At 38.2% G+C, this 14735-nt stretch overlaps 3 protein-coding genes across 3 annotated transcripts in view; 2 read left to right on the top strand and 1 right to left on the bottom strand.

Annotated features, from left to right (window-relative positions):
* Positions 1–1795: 1795 nt before the first annotated feature.
* eef2kmt (eukaryotic elongation factor 2 lysine methyltransferase) lies at positions 1796–10486 on the top strand. The gene is made up of 8 exons (XM_044331093.1): positions 1796–1959; positions 3802–3864; positions 3969–4049; positions 5431–5532; positions 6381–6514; positions 7138–7382; positions 8350–8499; positions 9146–10486. Exons 1-8 carry the CDS (start codon positions 1840–1842, stop codon positions 9244–9246), a joined length of 996 nt encoding a protein of 331 aa, XP_044187028.1. The 5' UTR covers positions 1796–1839; the 3' UTR covers positions 9247–10486.
* Positions 10450–14735, bottom strand: part of alg1 (ALG1 chitobiosyldiphosphodolichol beta-mannosyltransferase) — a 23103-nt gene continuing 18817 nt past the window's right edge. The window contains exon 14 of the mRNA XM_044331081.1: positions 10450–10577. The gene's annotated coding sequence lies outside the window, so the exon portion shown is untranslated. The remainder of the gene's footprint in view (positions 10578–14735) is intronic.
* On the top strand, positions 12095–14247 carry LOC122966749 (tripartite motif-containing protein 16-like). The gene has a single exon (XM_044331074.1). It carries the CDS (start codon positions 12511–12513, stop codon positions 14182–14184), a length of 1674 nt encoding a protein of 557 aa, XP_044187009.1. The 5' UTR covers positions 12095–12510; the 3' UTR covers positions 14185–14247.

Here is a 14735-nt window from a genome sequence, read left to right as displayed (position 1 = left end):
AAAGAGGGACTTTGCCACTAAAAAGACTGTAACGTTGAAAGATATCTACTTGATTTGACTCATTTGGACGCTGAAGCTTCATATTAGCTTCAGATAAACTTTTAAATACATTTTTTGCACAGAAGGAGGACTGTGGATTTTGTCCTCCATCACTTCCATTGTAAGGTCATTATGAAGGGATCTTCTAATGGTCAGTATGAACAGGAGGAATGATTACAGCAAGAAAAACAGGTTTCAGTTGTTGTTTTAAGACACACTTGAAAAATGATGAACCCGTCCTTTAAAGTCTTTTTACATCTTATGTAAAGTCTTTTTTCTTTTGAGGCTGCAACACAAACAACTTGATATTCCACACAGACATTAATCCACTTATCATTTAAATAGACCTGTTGTACAACTGATATGTATAAATGACCAAATCTGTAACTGAAATAATAATAATAATAATAATAATCACAATAACATGTTATTTGTACTTTGTTGTGTAGTCTCATGTTGTAATGTATGTGTGTGTATTGTCGAGTCTTGTGAGGTTTCATATGTATTTTAAAAGCTCATCTAATGACGAGCTTTGCAAACCAGTTCAGTCTATAATTGTTGTGTTATGTGGTGTAAGTTTAGACTGTATAATTGTCTCTATATAAATAAACATGAAATAAATGATGTTCTTGTTACTTACCAGTGAATTCTGACTGTGTTGCTGCTGCTGTTGCTGGTGAATGAGGAGTTGGCCCAACTGTAAAGACAGTTATCTCCTCCTGCAGTGACACAGCAAGAAAAGAGCGGGATGAAAACCTCCAACACACTAAACATAACAAAGAAAAAAAAAAAGCTCAGATTATTAGATATTAGCACTAAACCGGCTCTGTAAAGCAGTGGTGGGCAAGTAGCGGCCCGTGGGCCAAATCTGGGCCTCCAGCAGAGAGATTTGGCCCCTGCAGAAAGCTGAACTTTTCACTTTCATTGATCACATCAAAACTTTTCACAAAATCAGCCATCAGTAGAAAACAAATATTACATCTGTAGTCTGGTAGAGTGACAGACATCTGCTGCTTGTTGTTTATGAAACTTTTACAGTTTGTTTGTTTTTGAGTTGTTTGTGTTTTATGCTGCTTCGTATGTACTTTGCTGCTGAATCTTGTTGCAGTTTCATGTGTATTTTACTGTTGAGTTGTCTATTTTAAAAGCTCATCTATGGACAGACACCACTAACTAACTTAGTCTATAAATGCTGAGGTATAAGTTCATGCTGTATACTTGTCCCTGTATAAATAAACATTATAATAAAAACACACAGTGGAAATATTTTCATATATGAGTCATTTCTGCCATATTTATATATATATGTATATATATATATTGTATACAAGTTGCTCTAATTCTGTTTTTCCTCACGTACTAACGGGAAAAATGTCATTTGCTGTTGGATACAGTCCAAACACTTTCATCTATAATCTATAATTTCATCTATAATTATGATTAATTATGATGGAAAAACTGGCGCATGGTTGAATCTAATTGCTGACGCCTGCTGTTAAGGCTTCTTTTAAATTGCTTGTGGAAATCCATTATAATTATATTCATTATAATTTCATTTTAAACACTACTTCAACGATTTTCAGTTTTTAATCTAATTTATTAACTTGTTTATTTTAATTTATTTTTCTTTGTTTTTTTTTTTAAGATTCCTGTGTATTTAATAAAAAAGCAAAGTCAGTATGTTATTTTGAAATGTTTATTTGTACATATAAATAAAACTACACAACCCAGTAGCGCTAGCTGGAAACGACCGCAGTGCCTTGTGGGTAAGGCGGAAGTAAACAAGCACACGTGCTAAAGATGGAGCGTTCAGAGCTGAGTCAAACCTCAGACACGAGAAAAGTGAATAAAACGGATATTTTAAAGGATTTCCAGGCGTCGTTTTTCGCTATGAGTCGTCTTGCGTCACTTCCGTGGACTGTGAGTATGACGACATGTTTTTAATCAACAAAATCCATTCAGAAGAGCGTCTGTTTGAGCTGCTCTGATTGGCTCACAGACAGAATGCAGCTGAAATAATGTCACAAATCAGTTATAAGTCAGCACACATGTTGTCAACCTGCAGGCCGGAAATAAATTAATAATCACAGTTTTATGCAGCTGCTGCTTTGATGTTCGCATTCAAAACTGTGGAAAATAAATCTGAGTGAAGGTTGACTGTTGACAATCTGATGGAAGAATCTGCAGTCACACAAAACTCAACACTCTGAACATTCACAGTAGTCTGCTTGTGATGCTTTCACTGCACGTTGTGTATTTAATGTAATGCAATGTAATTTCTCTCTCTCTCTCTCTCTCTCTCTCTCTCTCTCTCTCTCTCTCTCTCTCTCTCTCTCTCTGTACATATATATATATATATATATATATATATACATATATATATATATAATGCAGCATACAGAGAATGTGTCTTATTGTGTCTTATAACACAACATAGAAGAATAAAAATAGAGTAAGATCATAATAATAATGAAATAAACAAAGTAATATTAAGATTACATTTAAAATCTATTTACAGAATGGAATAATGATAGTTTTGAAATGGGATATAAAACTTGAGATATTGATTGTACAAAGGAAATATGGACAAAGAAATGAAGTGTATGAAATATATGAAGGTGACAGAATTGATTAAATGTGTTTGTGATTTAGGGTTAGTAAACAGATCATTGCTATAAGAGATAATAAAGGTTAAAGGTTGAACAAATAAAACTTTAAATTGAAAGTGGCTTGAATGAACATGTGGTCCGGTTACAGTTTAATTTAAACTGTTTTTACTGATTTATTGGTTTATTTAACAGGGACGGTGAACATCGGTAAAGACAGATGTTACCCTGAAAAACAATATAAGACTGAAATTAAAACGGTTATGAGCAACAATAAACTAAAACAGAGCTGCAACTAACGACTATTTTCATTATCAGTTAATCTGCAGATTATTTTCTAGATTAATGGATTCATCATTTGGTTTATAATATATCAGAAAATTGTAAGAAATTGATCTTTTGTTTTGTGAGACCAGTAGTGTAAAAGATTAATATGTTCAGTTTATTATAAGTTAAGAAAAAGAAAAACAGTGAACGATGTTGACATTTGAGAAGCTGAAACCAGCAAATTTCAGTCATTTTTGCTTTTAAAAAGATCACTGAAAGGATGAATTGGATGGTTTCTGGTTAATTTTTCTGTCAGTCAATGAATTAATTAATGAACTGATCGATTTCTCAATAACTATGACGGATATCAAAAAAGAAAAGTGAAAATATGCTAAACATGTTAGAACTGGAAACATGTTTTTAGCTGTAAGAACGTACGAGGAATAAAAATAATGATAAAGACTGAAAACTGCACAATTAACCCACAGACAAGAAAATGAATCCCGGTGTTTCCCAGCCAATCAGGATCTGAGTTTGGCTTGTTACCAGGTAGAAAACATGTGAGGGAGCTCTGTGATTGGTTGTATTCTAAAAATTAAAAAAGGCCTTTTTAATACAAATAAACAAAACTACAATCTGGAAAATATTATCTGCTACTGGATGTTTCAACAGGGAAATAATTTATTATGAATTTATTAGTTATTTAGTGTGATTGATTAGCCAGCTGGAGAAGAGGGAAGACTTTAGGGAGACGTTTTGATCTGTTAAGCTGCTGCTTGGTGGTTAATTGTGATTGGTTAAGAGGTGTAAAGGTTTGTCCGTCTGTGTGTGAGACGATGGCGGGTTTGTGTTTTTGTCGGTCACTAACTGCTCATTTCTACTTTCACAGTTTCTAGAAAACGACCTTGAAAGCAACAAATCATCAGAATTAATATCAGACATCCTAAAACAGGTAAAAGCAGATCAACACACAAACCTCTGATGACGTAACAATCACAAATCAGTCCTGAGTGATCAATAAAATAAAGAATAATATGGATTTACTTCCTGTTTCAGACGTGTCTTCACTCTCTGTGCCGGAAGTTTCCGCCATCAGTCAGATATCGGAGGCTGTTTCTGTCCGAGCTCATCAGACGGGTCGGTGGTCTGTAATGTTTGTTTTTTTGTTTATTTATTGATTATTTAACAGAGACATAAATGCACAATAAATTAGATAAAACTAGAAGCTCATTTTCCATCTGTAGTCTGAGCAGAAGCCACCAGTGATGCACAAGATGCAGAAATAAAAGAAAACAGCTGCGATGAATTAAAGTAAAACATCAGTATTAGTATTAGTTATACACTATATATAGATATTATATTATATTATATTATATTATATTATATTATATTATATTATATTATATTATATTATATTATAGTGTGTCTCTGACCTGTAGACTGTATTTCTATTCCAACTTTATCTGCCAAATATTGAAATATACAAATAATACAATAATAAAGCAATGTCAAATATGTCCCGAAATGACATAGAACAACATAAAAGACACAAGACTAAAACATAGAAGAAATATTTTATTGTTGAAGTATTTTATAGTATTGATCCCAACATACAGGTCTTTGATGGAGGGAGGAAAGGACCTGGGACAGCCGGGGTCTGAAACCAGGACCTTCTGGCTGTGAGGTGACAATAAAATCATCCGATCATATATTTAAAATAAAATCTAATAGAGATAAGGACAATAAATAAATGAAAATAGATAAAGATTACAGGTTTACAGAAGTGTCTTTTACCTTTTATAAATACCCTTTTTCTGATAAGGTCAAAGAAACACCAGAGCACTGTTATAAAACAGACATCTTTAAAACTGTCGACACTTCAAACTGCAAATTAGGTCAATTATGACTGTTTGTATCATCGATTTTTAATCCATGAAGGTTTTATATTTGTTGAATTTTCCTGGCAATTAGAAATGTGATTTTTAAAGTAAATTTCAATGTAAAACCACAACAATAACAAAAGAAACTCTCACACACACAGAAAAAAAACAGTTTGAGATGTTCATTCAGATTTTTCCACCACTCAAGCTCCATTCCCATGTTGTTTTTTTAAAGTATTAGATAATTCCCATTTTTCCCATTTTTCTTCCAGTTGTGCTCCTTGTATTCTTTAGATAAATGTCAGTTGTTCCATTTGGATCATTTTTAGCCTTTTTACTTGATATTAACAGTATTTTAACGATGTATCAGTCACTTCAGATTCAGCACCACGAAACTCATTTAGACCTGATATCCTAGTATTAGTCATAACACTTAAAAATGTTTTATTATTATTGGTTCATCTTTAAGTTACTTTAATGTTCCCTGTAAGATGTTTCCTTGTGTTGCATTATGGATTCTGTCTGTCGGTAAAGTGAACTAAACAACCTTAAACTATAAAAGAAAGGTGATTAATAAGCAGTGAATAGTTTCAGATCAGATCTGAGCTGTTCTGAGTGTCGTGTTCTCGTCTCTCCAGCTGGAGGCTTCAGACTGTGATCCTCTGGACGAGCTGTACGACGCCCTGGCCGAGGTTGTGGCTGCTGCGGAGACGACGGAGTGCTACAAGAGTTACTTACTGGTACCAAACCTGCTGCAAACACTCAACACTCACTGAAACACACGCAGGAGCTTTATAGAGGAAAATTTATTGGTTTTGGCTGCTTGAAAATGAAGAAATTATTGAAACCTACAGATGTGTTTTTTCATAAATCTTCTATCAGTCCTTCTTTAAGGACGTTTTTTGATATTTTTCTTATTGTCAACAAATCCCATGAAAAGAAACCAATGATGTGTTTGTCCGTCTCTCAACACTTCCTGTTCTGACTGTGACTCTCAGCTCCAAGTTCATTGGTTCCTACTAAAGATCTTTAAAAACTAATCACAAATATGTAGTTTCATTTATTACAAAATCTCAAGTACTGAAGTTGTTTGAGGAATTTATAATATATAAAGTCCAGAGGTTGTGATATGAAGCACAACAAGCTGCTGAAGCTGTAAACAGAACTGTGTTCCTGCACGTGCTCAGTAGCGTCTGCCGTACACAGAACTACTCTCCAGAGACTGAAAACATGATGCTGTTATTAGTCTTTGGAGCCGTTTCTAAACAAACTAACATGATGAAGGAACATGTCACCCAGTGCAGCAGTGTGGCAATAAGAAAAAATTGTTGACAATAAGAAAAATACAGAAAATCACCAGATATATCCTTTAAAAAAGGTGATGATGATGGTGAGACAGCTACAGGAAGAACTCATAAAACAAAACAAAAAGTATAAAACTTTTGGGAAAATATGTATAAAGTTATTTGGCAGTGAGATAATGTCACAGTTTGATTGACGTAAACTGCTCTCTAATGTCATTAATATGTAATAAACATATAAAAAATGTATCATTCCTGTCAGTAACGTCTGGGTTTACGTCCTGCAGCCGTGTGGTGACGCTGTCAGCCTGTTGGAGAACGTAGCTGTGATCTCAGAGGGAACCACCGGCCTGGTGACCTGGGAGGCGGCTCTCTACCTGGCAGAGTGGGCCCTGGATCACCGGCAGTCCTTCACTGGCAGGTTAGACCGCCTCCAACTATAAAGTCACACCTAGATGTTTGTCATAATACCACAGTCTGATCAGTCAGTGTGTAATGTGTTGGTCGTGGCTCGTAGTGATGAACCTGCAGAGAATTATCAGAGACTCTGCAGCTCCTCTCGGCTTTACGGAGCTTTATAGTGAGTTTCAGCTCATTGTTTATCTGTCCGGCTGCAACTTTACTGTTCTGGTTCACTCTCAGCGTCTCATAGCGTTGTTTTCAGAGGAAAAGCTGCAAAAAGCCGCTGTACACTACCTGCTCAGCACCAAACGGCAGTGTTGTGTTCACCACTTGTTTCTGTTGAAAACGAATTGACAAAACATCAGTTAAAGCAGGTTTAAGGGACATTTTTAATACAGGATTTTTACCTGTTTTGGAGTATTTTCACACTATTTAAGTAAAGGATCTGAATACTTCCTCCGTCACCGCTGGGAGCAAGTGACAAGTAATGTTTCTGTGGAAAACTGTCAAATTTTGAACATTTTTGGGGATGAAAGCTGGCACAAGAACACAAAGTCATCTCGCGTCTGGAGTCGAGGATCCCAGATTTCCATCACACAGGCTCCTTTCAGTGATAAACTCAGTTTTTAAATCTGTCTTTAGGACGGTTCTGGAGCTGGGCAGCGGCGTGGGGTTGACCGGCGTCACCATCTGTCGCTCCTGCAGCCCGTCCAGATACGTCTTCAGCGACTGTCACCCCAGAGTCCTGCAGAAACTGAGAGACAACGTGGAGCTGAACGGTCTGGCCGAGCAGACGTCACCTTCGGTCAGCGTGGAGGAGCTGGACTGGACGGGAGTGACGGAGGAGCGGTTAAAAGAGATCAGGGCTGATGTCGTCATCGCCGCAGGTCAGAGTTCAGTCTTGATATGAGCCTGGAAGGAAATAAACTTTCATTGTCACTTGCATCGTTTGACTCATGATGGACTTTTTTTTTTTTAAAAAGGGATGAAAATCAATGCAGCAGAACCAGACATATCATCTTTTTTTATTTTGCACATTCTTCCCCCTTGTTAAACTCTTCTGCCTACATTACCCACAATGCAACTCAACAGCATGGTTGGAAATTTGAGTGTGTTATGCTACTAGTGGCTAATGCATGGTCTCCAACTGGCATCTTATCTTCGCATCTTCTTCCACGTAAGTAAGACACAACACAGAGATGCAAGGAAGAGATGGTTCCTCTAAACCGTCATCTGAGGCAACGTCAGTTTGTGATGACGGCGGACTCTTCTGATGCCTTAGACTTTGTGTTTGCGCGTATAATCTGTCCAAATAATAATAATAATAATAAGGGTGCACAGTTACCACTGCTAGCACAGCGGTGCAGTGATGTCCTCCAGCGTGACAGAAGACTGTGTGAAATATTTAACAGTTTTGACAAACATCATTATATTGTGAACAGATCCGACAAATCAGTTTGTAAAGTTGCTGCTCAGACACGTGAAACATTTCTACTGGCTGCAACATTTGAATTAATTTAGTGTTTGAGTGTACATTTATTGATATTCTGTCATTATTTAATAATCTGTTATGTCTTGTAATTTGTCTTATAGCTCATGTCAGGAGTTTTTAGCCTCATAAAAAAAAACAATTTTAATTGAAATGTTTTTACTGCTGAAAGAAAACAGACTCGCCTCTTCTCCCTGATTATAATATCATCCATGATTCAAGTGAAAATGGGAAAATTAATTAATTGTTTTATGCTTCCTTTATTAATCAGACCTGTACAACTAACGCAAAACAAGTACCGTACAAATACCGTCGTCAGCAGTGATAATGCTGAACCCTCACAGATGTTTCATCTCTGTGTGCAGATGTGGTGTACGACCCCGACATCGTAGGAAGTCTGGTGAAGCTGCTGTCCAAGATCCTGAGGTGTTCGTCCGCTGAAGTCCTCCCGGAGGTCTTCATCTGCTCCACCGTCCGAAACCCGGAGACCTACAGCGGCTTCAAGCAGCAGCTGGGTAAGAGACGATGACCGAGGAGAGGAGGCAGCGGCGAATTCTCGGTCTGTTTACTGAGAGTCTGTTAATCTTAGACTGAGAGTTTGATGCAGGTTGAGGCATCAGTATGTTTTATTTTTCAGGACTGGGACAATTGTTTTCATTATGTAAGAAAATAGTAAAAAAAAAAAAATGCGGGTTATGATTTCTTGCAGCCATGGTGACGTTATCAAACGTCTTGTTTTGTCTGATCAACTAAGAACCTAAAGATGTTCAGTTTTCTATCATATATGACACATAAAAGCTTCAAATCATCACATTTGAGAAACTGCAGCCAGCAAACTTTTCGCATTTTTGCTTAAAAAAAAAAAACATTATTGGATTTTCAAAATGGCTGCAGATAAATTTCCTGTTGTCGTCTAATTATTGCAACTCTATTATTTTTAAATAACCAAAAGCTATTAAAACACATTTAAGAGTCATATCGATAGATTTGTGACATATTTCTTCAATACGATGAGAATTAGTTTAGATTTAATAAAAGCCTCCTGACTTTTCATGAAGTTATTTAACTCTTTGTCCTTCTCTTGTCTCGTCTTGTCTTTGTGATGCTTTAAACTGTTTTATAGCTTCAGTAAACTGACCGATTTTGTTTGTTTTTGCACAGAAAATGCCGGGATCAGCCATCATGTGATCACAGGACCCGTCAGCAAAGTGTTCACTTACAACAGAGTCTCTGCAATAGAAATGATCAAACTGTACATGTGACACGACCAGAGGCAGTACTGGAAGAAGAACTGAAATGTTGTACTTCAGTAAAAGTGGAAATACCACAATGAAAATATACTCCATTACAAGTAGAAGTGCATTGAAAACATTACTGAAGTAGAAGTACACAAGTATTAGCGGCAAAATGTAAGTATCAAAAGTAAAACTACTCATTATGCAAAGATGGCCCCATTTAGATGTAAGCATCATTTTAATTGGCAGCTAATTAGCTACCTAGCGGCTAACTGATGCTAGCAGTGAATGTTTGTTTGTTGGCTCGTTCAACAAGCTAAGCTGCAGGACGAGATGTGTGCTCATGTTCATGAGTTAGATAATAAGGAGACTTTAGCAGGAAAGCTAATGTGGGTTGTTGTTCAGAGTCTGTGTAGCAGGATGCAATCAGGCTCAGTGTGACCATCTGCTCTGACTGTGATACCATATAAACCAGTAATTATCACTTTTTCTAGCTGATGTAGGCTAAAATATTGTCTCTTTAGGCAATTATTTGGCTTGTGAAATATCAGAAGTTTTGTGATATAATAAGAAAGGTTTACTGTAAAAACTGAATAATTTGGTATCTAGTAATAATGAGGAAATATGTCAGGATAACATGAAAAATATCTTGTAACAATGTAGAAAGGAATTTGTTAGAAACTGAGCAAACATTTTTTGTCATGGTGGCAGCAGTACGCTGCTGTAGTATTTCCCTCTTTGTGTCAGGCCTGTTTAAAGGTTCTGCTCAGTGGTGTTACTGGGTACACTGGCCCAATACTTATGTGCTTTTACTTAACCGATGTGACATTTTCACTACAGTTACTTGTAATGAGTATATTTATATCACAATATTGCTTCTCTTACTTCAGTAAAGGATCTCAGCACTGATCAACACACTGATGGAGACGCCTCCCTCTCTACCTCCTAACTAAACACATCACTACACCTCTGATTCTGTTGTAATAATACTTGTGAATTATTGTAATCACTTGTGAGTTTGAATCCACTGACAGGTAGAACGGATGGATGGAGATATACTGAGTGGATGTTAAATTAGTCAGTGTGTCAAAGGGAACATCTGGATCCTGAGGGTAGACCAGTGGTCTCATATATAACAGCATTTTTATAAAATGACTGTTTTATGTGTAAAATATTAATCTATAAAATGAGCCGTGAGATGGAACATAAGTGCAGTACTCAGTACATCACTGTCTGTAGCACAATAAAGATTTTATTTACAAATGTACATCATATCAAAGTGTTTTTATACATTCAAGTGCTGGAAGGAAAAAAAGGTTTTTGTTCAGGTGGAGAAATCACAGATTCCTTCACCTCATTGTCCCGTCTGCTCCGACAGAATCTCCTGAATACTTCAGACATTTTCAAGGGCTTTATGTCCTTTATGTTTTTGGTCCTGAGTGTTTTCATTGACGGTGGTCGGTCTGTTGGTGCCACTCTTTGGTCCAGAGGAGGATATCTCAACAGATTATGATGAAATTTGCTGTAATTATTAAATGTTGTTGTACATAGCTGCACAACATGATAAGTGAAAAACAAAATCAAACTTGATGCCCCAGTTTTTCTGCAAGTCGTCCTTCATGGCGTTTGTAACACACAGGTTGTGAGAGGCCAGAGGGCCGAAGAAGTGTTCGTACCTGAAAGACGACCAGAACAGAGTCAGCAGCAAATCTTTTAGGCCCCTTAAATACATCAGAAAGCCAGAAATTATACAACAAAGAATGTATTTCCTATAAATCGAGCACCATAAAACGTTGGATAAATACTCTGAGACTCAAGATAACAACCACAGACAGTGTTGGTTTACTGACCACTTTGCCAGGCGGACCACCGGGTGTGTGGATCCGTGGCTCAGGGACATGATGGTGTAGCCGTAGTTGTGCCAGTCGATGACGAATCTGCTGCCGCGCAGGACGCACACGAGCCAGGACACTGCGATGCCGGGCAAACCTGGAGGATTCTGGGATACGAACACAAACGTTCCCGTTAGCACAGAGACGTCCGCAAGAAAGTCAACCGAGTGGTTCACAGTAAATGTGTAAACACAGTAAACACTCTACTGTAAAACCACTGCAATTTAACAATATTCATTAGGGACCGAGTCCAAAAGGCAGAGGCCTAAGGGCGAGGATCCTATAGTTTTTCGTGTGTTTGTTTGTTTGTTTCTTTCTTTATTATTACGCCACTTAAACCCTAAATTTGACCCCCTAAACATGCTCAAAAACTCACCAAATTTGGCAGGCACATCAGGTCTGGTGAAAAATTTGATAAAATGTAAAAATTAACCCCAAAGTGCCAAAATGTGCTCTCTAGCGCCATCTATGTAACTAAAATGGCCAGTTTCAATACTATTTGCGACTGGGTTATTTCGGTTAAATCCCTTAAAGTTATCGATTACTGATACCTAACTCTACCAAAAGTTCCCGTCCACAGGTGATGTCTGGACCATAAATCCATGCTTCATCTCACCCTCACTGGTAAACAACACCCTGAAGTAATCAAACTCCTGATAAGATACTTGTATGAAAACACAAAGAGAAACATAAAACATTACAACCTGTTTTGCATTAATGGTCAGCAGCAAGAACTCCGGTTGAGCCTTTTTCATTGATACTCTTCTTCTATCAGGATGAGACAAACCTGCATCAGAATATGAGACTGCAGCTCCATCTTCAGCAGCACATGAAGAAGCTGCAGAGACTGAACCATCACCTTTGTCACATATGTGAGCTATCAATATGTAGAAATTATTAAGTAACAGTTTAAACTGTTAATCAATTGTACATAAATTTTAAATTTAAACTTTAGAGTTTAAACTGTTACTTAATAGCTGACTTCTTCATATTTGACAGTGGAGATGCTGTGCATCATTGCCATCTCCTCAAAATAACACCAGAGTGAGTGAGGAAGTCACTTTTGGTGAATTAAATCCCTCCGTCCTCGCTGGGAGGAGCTGAGACATGAGTGAGGGAAGCGAGGAGCCATGTTAGCCAAATGGAAAGCAGCCAGTATCCCTTTAAAACTGCTCCTCTGCCTGGAATGAATCAGCACTTGATAAGCCCTCCCTCTTCTTCCTGCTCTCAAACACAACAAGCTCCACTCTGTGCTCATATTTCCTTGTTCCCTCCCCTTCAGATCTACAGTTTGCAGATTGGTGTAACAAACATGTAAAGTAGCACAAGAGCAAAGTCCAAACTTGTTTCACCTGTCGGGAAGTGAAACTCAGACAGTTGTTGCCGCGTGAGAGCTGAAATGGCGCAGAAAGGAGATCAGCTGGACCGAGAAACCTTCTCTTGTTCGATCTGTCTGGATCTACTGAAGGATCCGGTGACTATTCCCTGTGGACACAGCTACTGCATGAGCTGTATTAAAGAATTCTGGGATGGAGAGGATCAGAGGAAGATCTACAGCTGCCCTCAGTGCAGACAGACCTTCGCACCGAGGCCTGTCCTGGTGAAAAACACCATGTTAGCAGCTTTAGTGGAGCAGATGAAGAAAACTGAACTCCAAGCTGCTCCTGCTGATCACTGCTATGCTGCACCTGAAGATGTGGCCTGTGATGTCTGCACTGGGAGGAAGCGGAAAGCCCTCAAGTCCTGTCTGGTGTGTCTGGCCTCTTACTGTGAGAATCACCTCCAGCCTCATTATGATGCAGCTCCATTAAAGAAACACAAGCTGGTCAACCCCTCAGAGAAGCTCCAGGAGAACATCTGCTCTCGTCATGATGAGGTGATGAAGATATTCTGCCGTACTGATCAGCAGAGTATCTGTTATCTCTGCTCTGTGGATGAACATAAAGGCCACGACACAGTCTCAGCTGCAGCAGAAAGGACTGAGAGGCAGAGAGAGCTCGAGATGAGTCGACAACAAATCCAGCAGAGAATCCAGGACAGAGAGAAAGATGTGAAGCTGCTTCAACAGGAGGTGGAGGCCGTCAGTCGCTCTGCTGATAAAGCAGTGGAGGACAGTGAGAAGATCTTCACTGAGCTGATCCGTCTCATTCAGAAAAGAAGCTCTGATGTGAAGCAGCAGATCAGATCCCAGCAGGAAACTGAAGTGAGTCGAGTCAAAGAGCTTCAGGAGAAGCTGGAGCAGGAGATCACTGAGCTGAAGAGGAAAGACGCTGAACTGAAGCAGCTCTCACACACAGAGGATCACATCCAGTTTCTACACAACTACCCCTCACTGTCACAACTCAGTGAACCTACAGACTCATCCAGCATCAATATCCGTCCTCTGAGATACTTTGAGGATGTGACAGCAGCTGTGTCAGAGGTCAGAGATCAACTACAGGACATCCTGAGGGAGAAATGGACAAACATCTCACTGACAGTGACTGAAGTGGACGTTTTACTGTCACAACCAGAACCCAAGACCAGAGCTGGATTCTTAAAATATAAACAAGAAATCACACTGGATCCAAACACAGCATACACATGTCTGTTATTGTCTGAGGGGAACAGAAAAGCAACATTCATGAGTCAACAACAGTCTTATTCTCGTCACCCAGACAGATTCACTGTATATTATCAGGTCCTGAGTAAAGAGAGTCTGACTGGACGTTGTTACTGGGAGGTGGAGTGGAGAGGGGTAGGAGTTCGTGTAGCAGTCGCATACAAGAATATCACCAGAGTAGGCGACTCAGATGAATGTGGATTTGGATTTAATGACAAATCTTGGATGTTAAATTGTCACACTGACAGTTATACATTTTGGTTCAACAACATCTCAACTCCCGTCTCAGGTCCTGGTTCCTCCAAAGTAGGAGTGTACCTGGATCACAGAGCAGGTATTCTGTCCTTCTACAGCGTCTCTGAAACCATGACTCTCCTCCACAGAGTCCAGACCACATTCACTCAGCCTCTCTATGCTGGACTTGGGCTTTATAATTATGGAGTCACAGCTGAGTTTTGTAAACTCAAATAGACAGAAGTCATTTCAGACTTCATGTGTCAGATTCTGTTGTAATTCTTCATGTTTTTGTCTCCATTGTTTCTGAGAGCTCGTTGCTGTGATGTTTCTGAACTGCACAGAAATCAGCTGTCAATCAAACTGGGATTGTCAACACTTTTGTTCTTTTTATTTGTTGTTCTTTTAATGTTTTCAGTTTATTTAAATGTCACTTTTTCCTGTGTGTTTCTATCCATGGAGGCTATCGCTGCCCATGATGACGTCTTTTACCTTCACTGACGTTTCTTCAGATTAAAATATAAACTTCACTTTGTTTTAAATGTTCGTTTCATATTTGTATTGATGTATTTGTGTGTTGTTGTTTCTTAAACAGAGAAAACAGCAGTACTTCCTTCATCATAAATATTTTGTTCTCATCACTTTGTAAATTCATAAAGAAATGTACAATCAAACTGTAATTATCATGATAATAATCATTTATTATGTTCTTGTACATTCTGGGTTAAACTACCTGATTGTGTGGATGAAGTGAATCTAAACATGAAATCATTGAACAAGAGTCATTT

This window comes from Thunnus albacares, chromosome 17, assembly GCF_914725855.1.
Source record: "Thunnus albacares chromosome 17, fThuAlb1.1, whole genome shotgun sequence".
Lineage (NCBI taxonomy): Eukaryota > Metazoa > Chordata > Actinopteri > Scombriformes > Scombridae > Thunnus > Thunnus albacares.
The sequence above is the reverse complement of the archived record's forward strand: the minus strand, read 5'-3'. Positions and strand labels throughout refer to the sequence as shown.

Coding starts and splice junctions, on each gene's coding strand:
- eef2kmt (XM_044331093.1), top strand. CDS start 1,840: ATGGAGCGTTCAGAGCTGAGTCAAACCTCAGACACGAGAAAAGTGAAT. Junction 4,050..5,430: donor TGTCCGAGCTCATCAGACGG/GTCGGTGGTCTG, acceptor TCGTCTCTCCAG/CTGGAGGCTTCAGACTGTGA. Junction 7,383..8,349: donor TGATGTCGTCATCGCCGCAG/GTCAGAGTTCAG, acceptor CTCTGTGTGCAG/ATGTGGTGTACGACCCCGAC.
- LOC122966749 (XM_044331074.1), top strand. CDS start 12,511: ATGGCGCAGAAAGGAGATCAGCTGGACCGAGAAACCTTCTCTTGTTCG.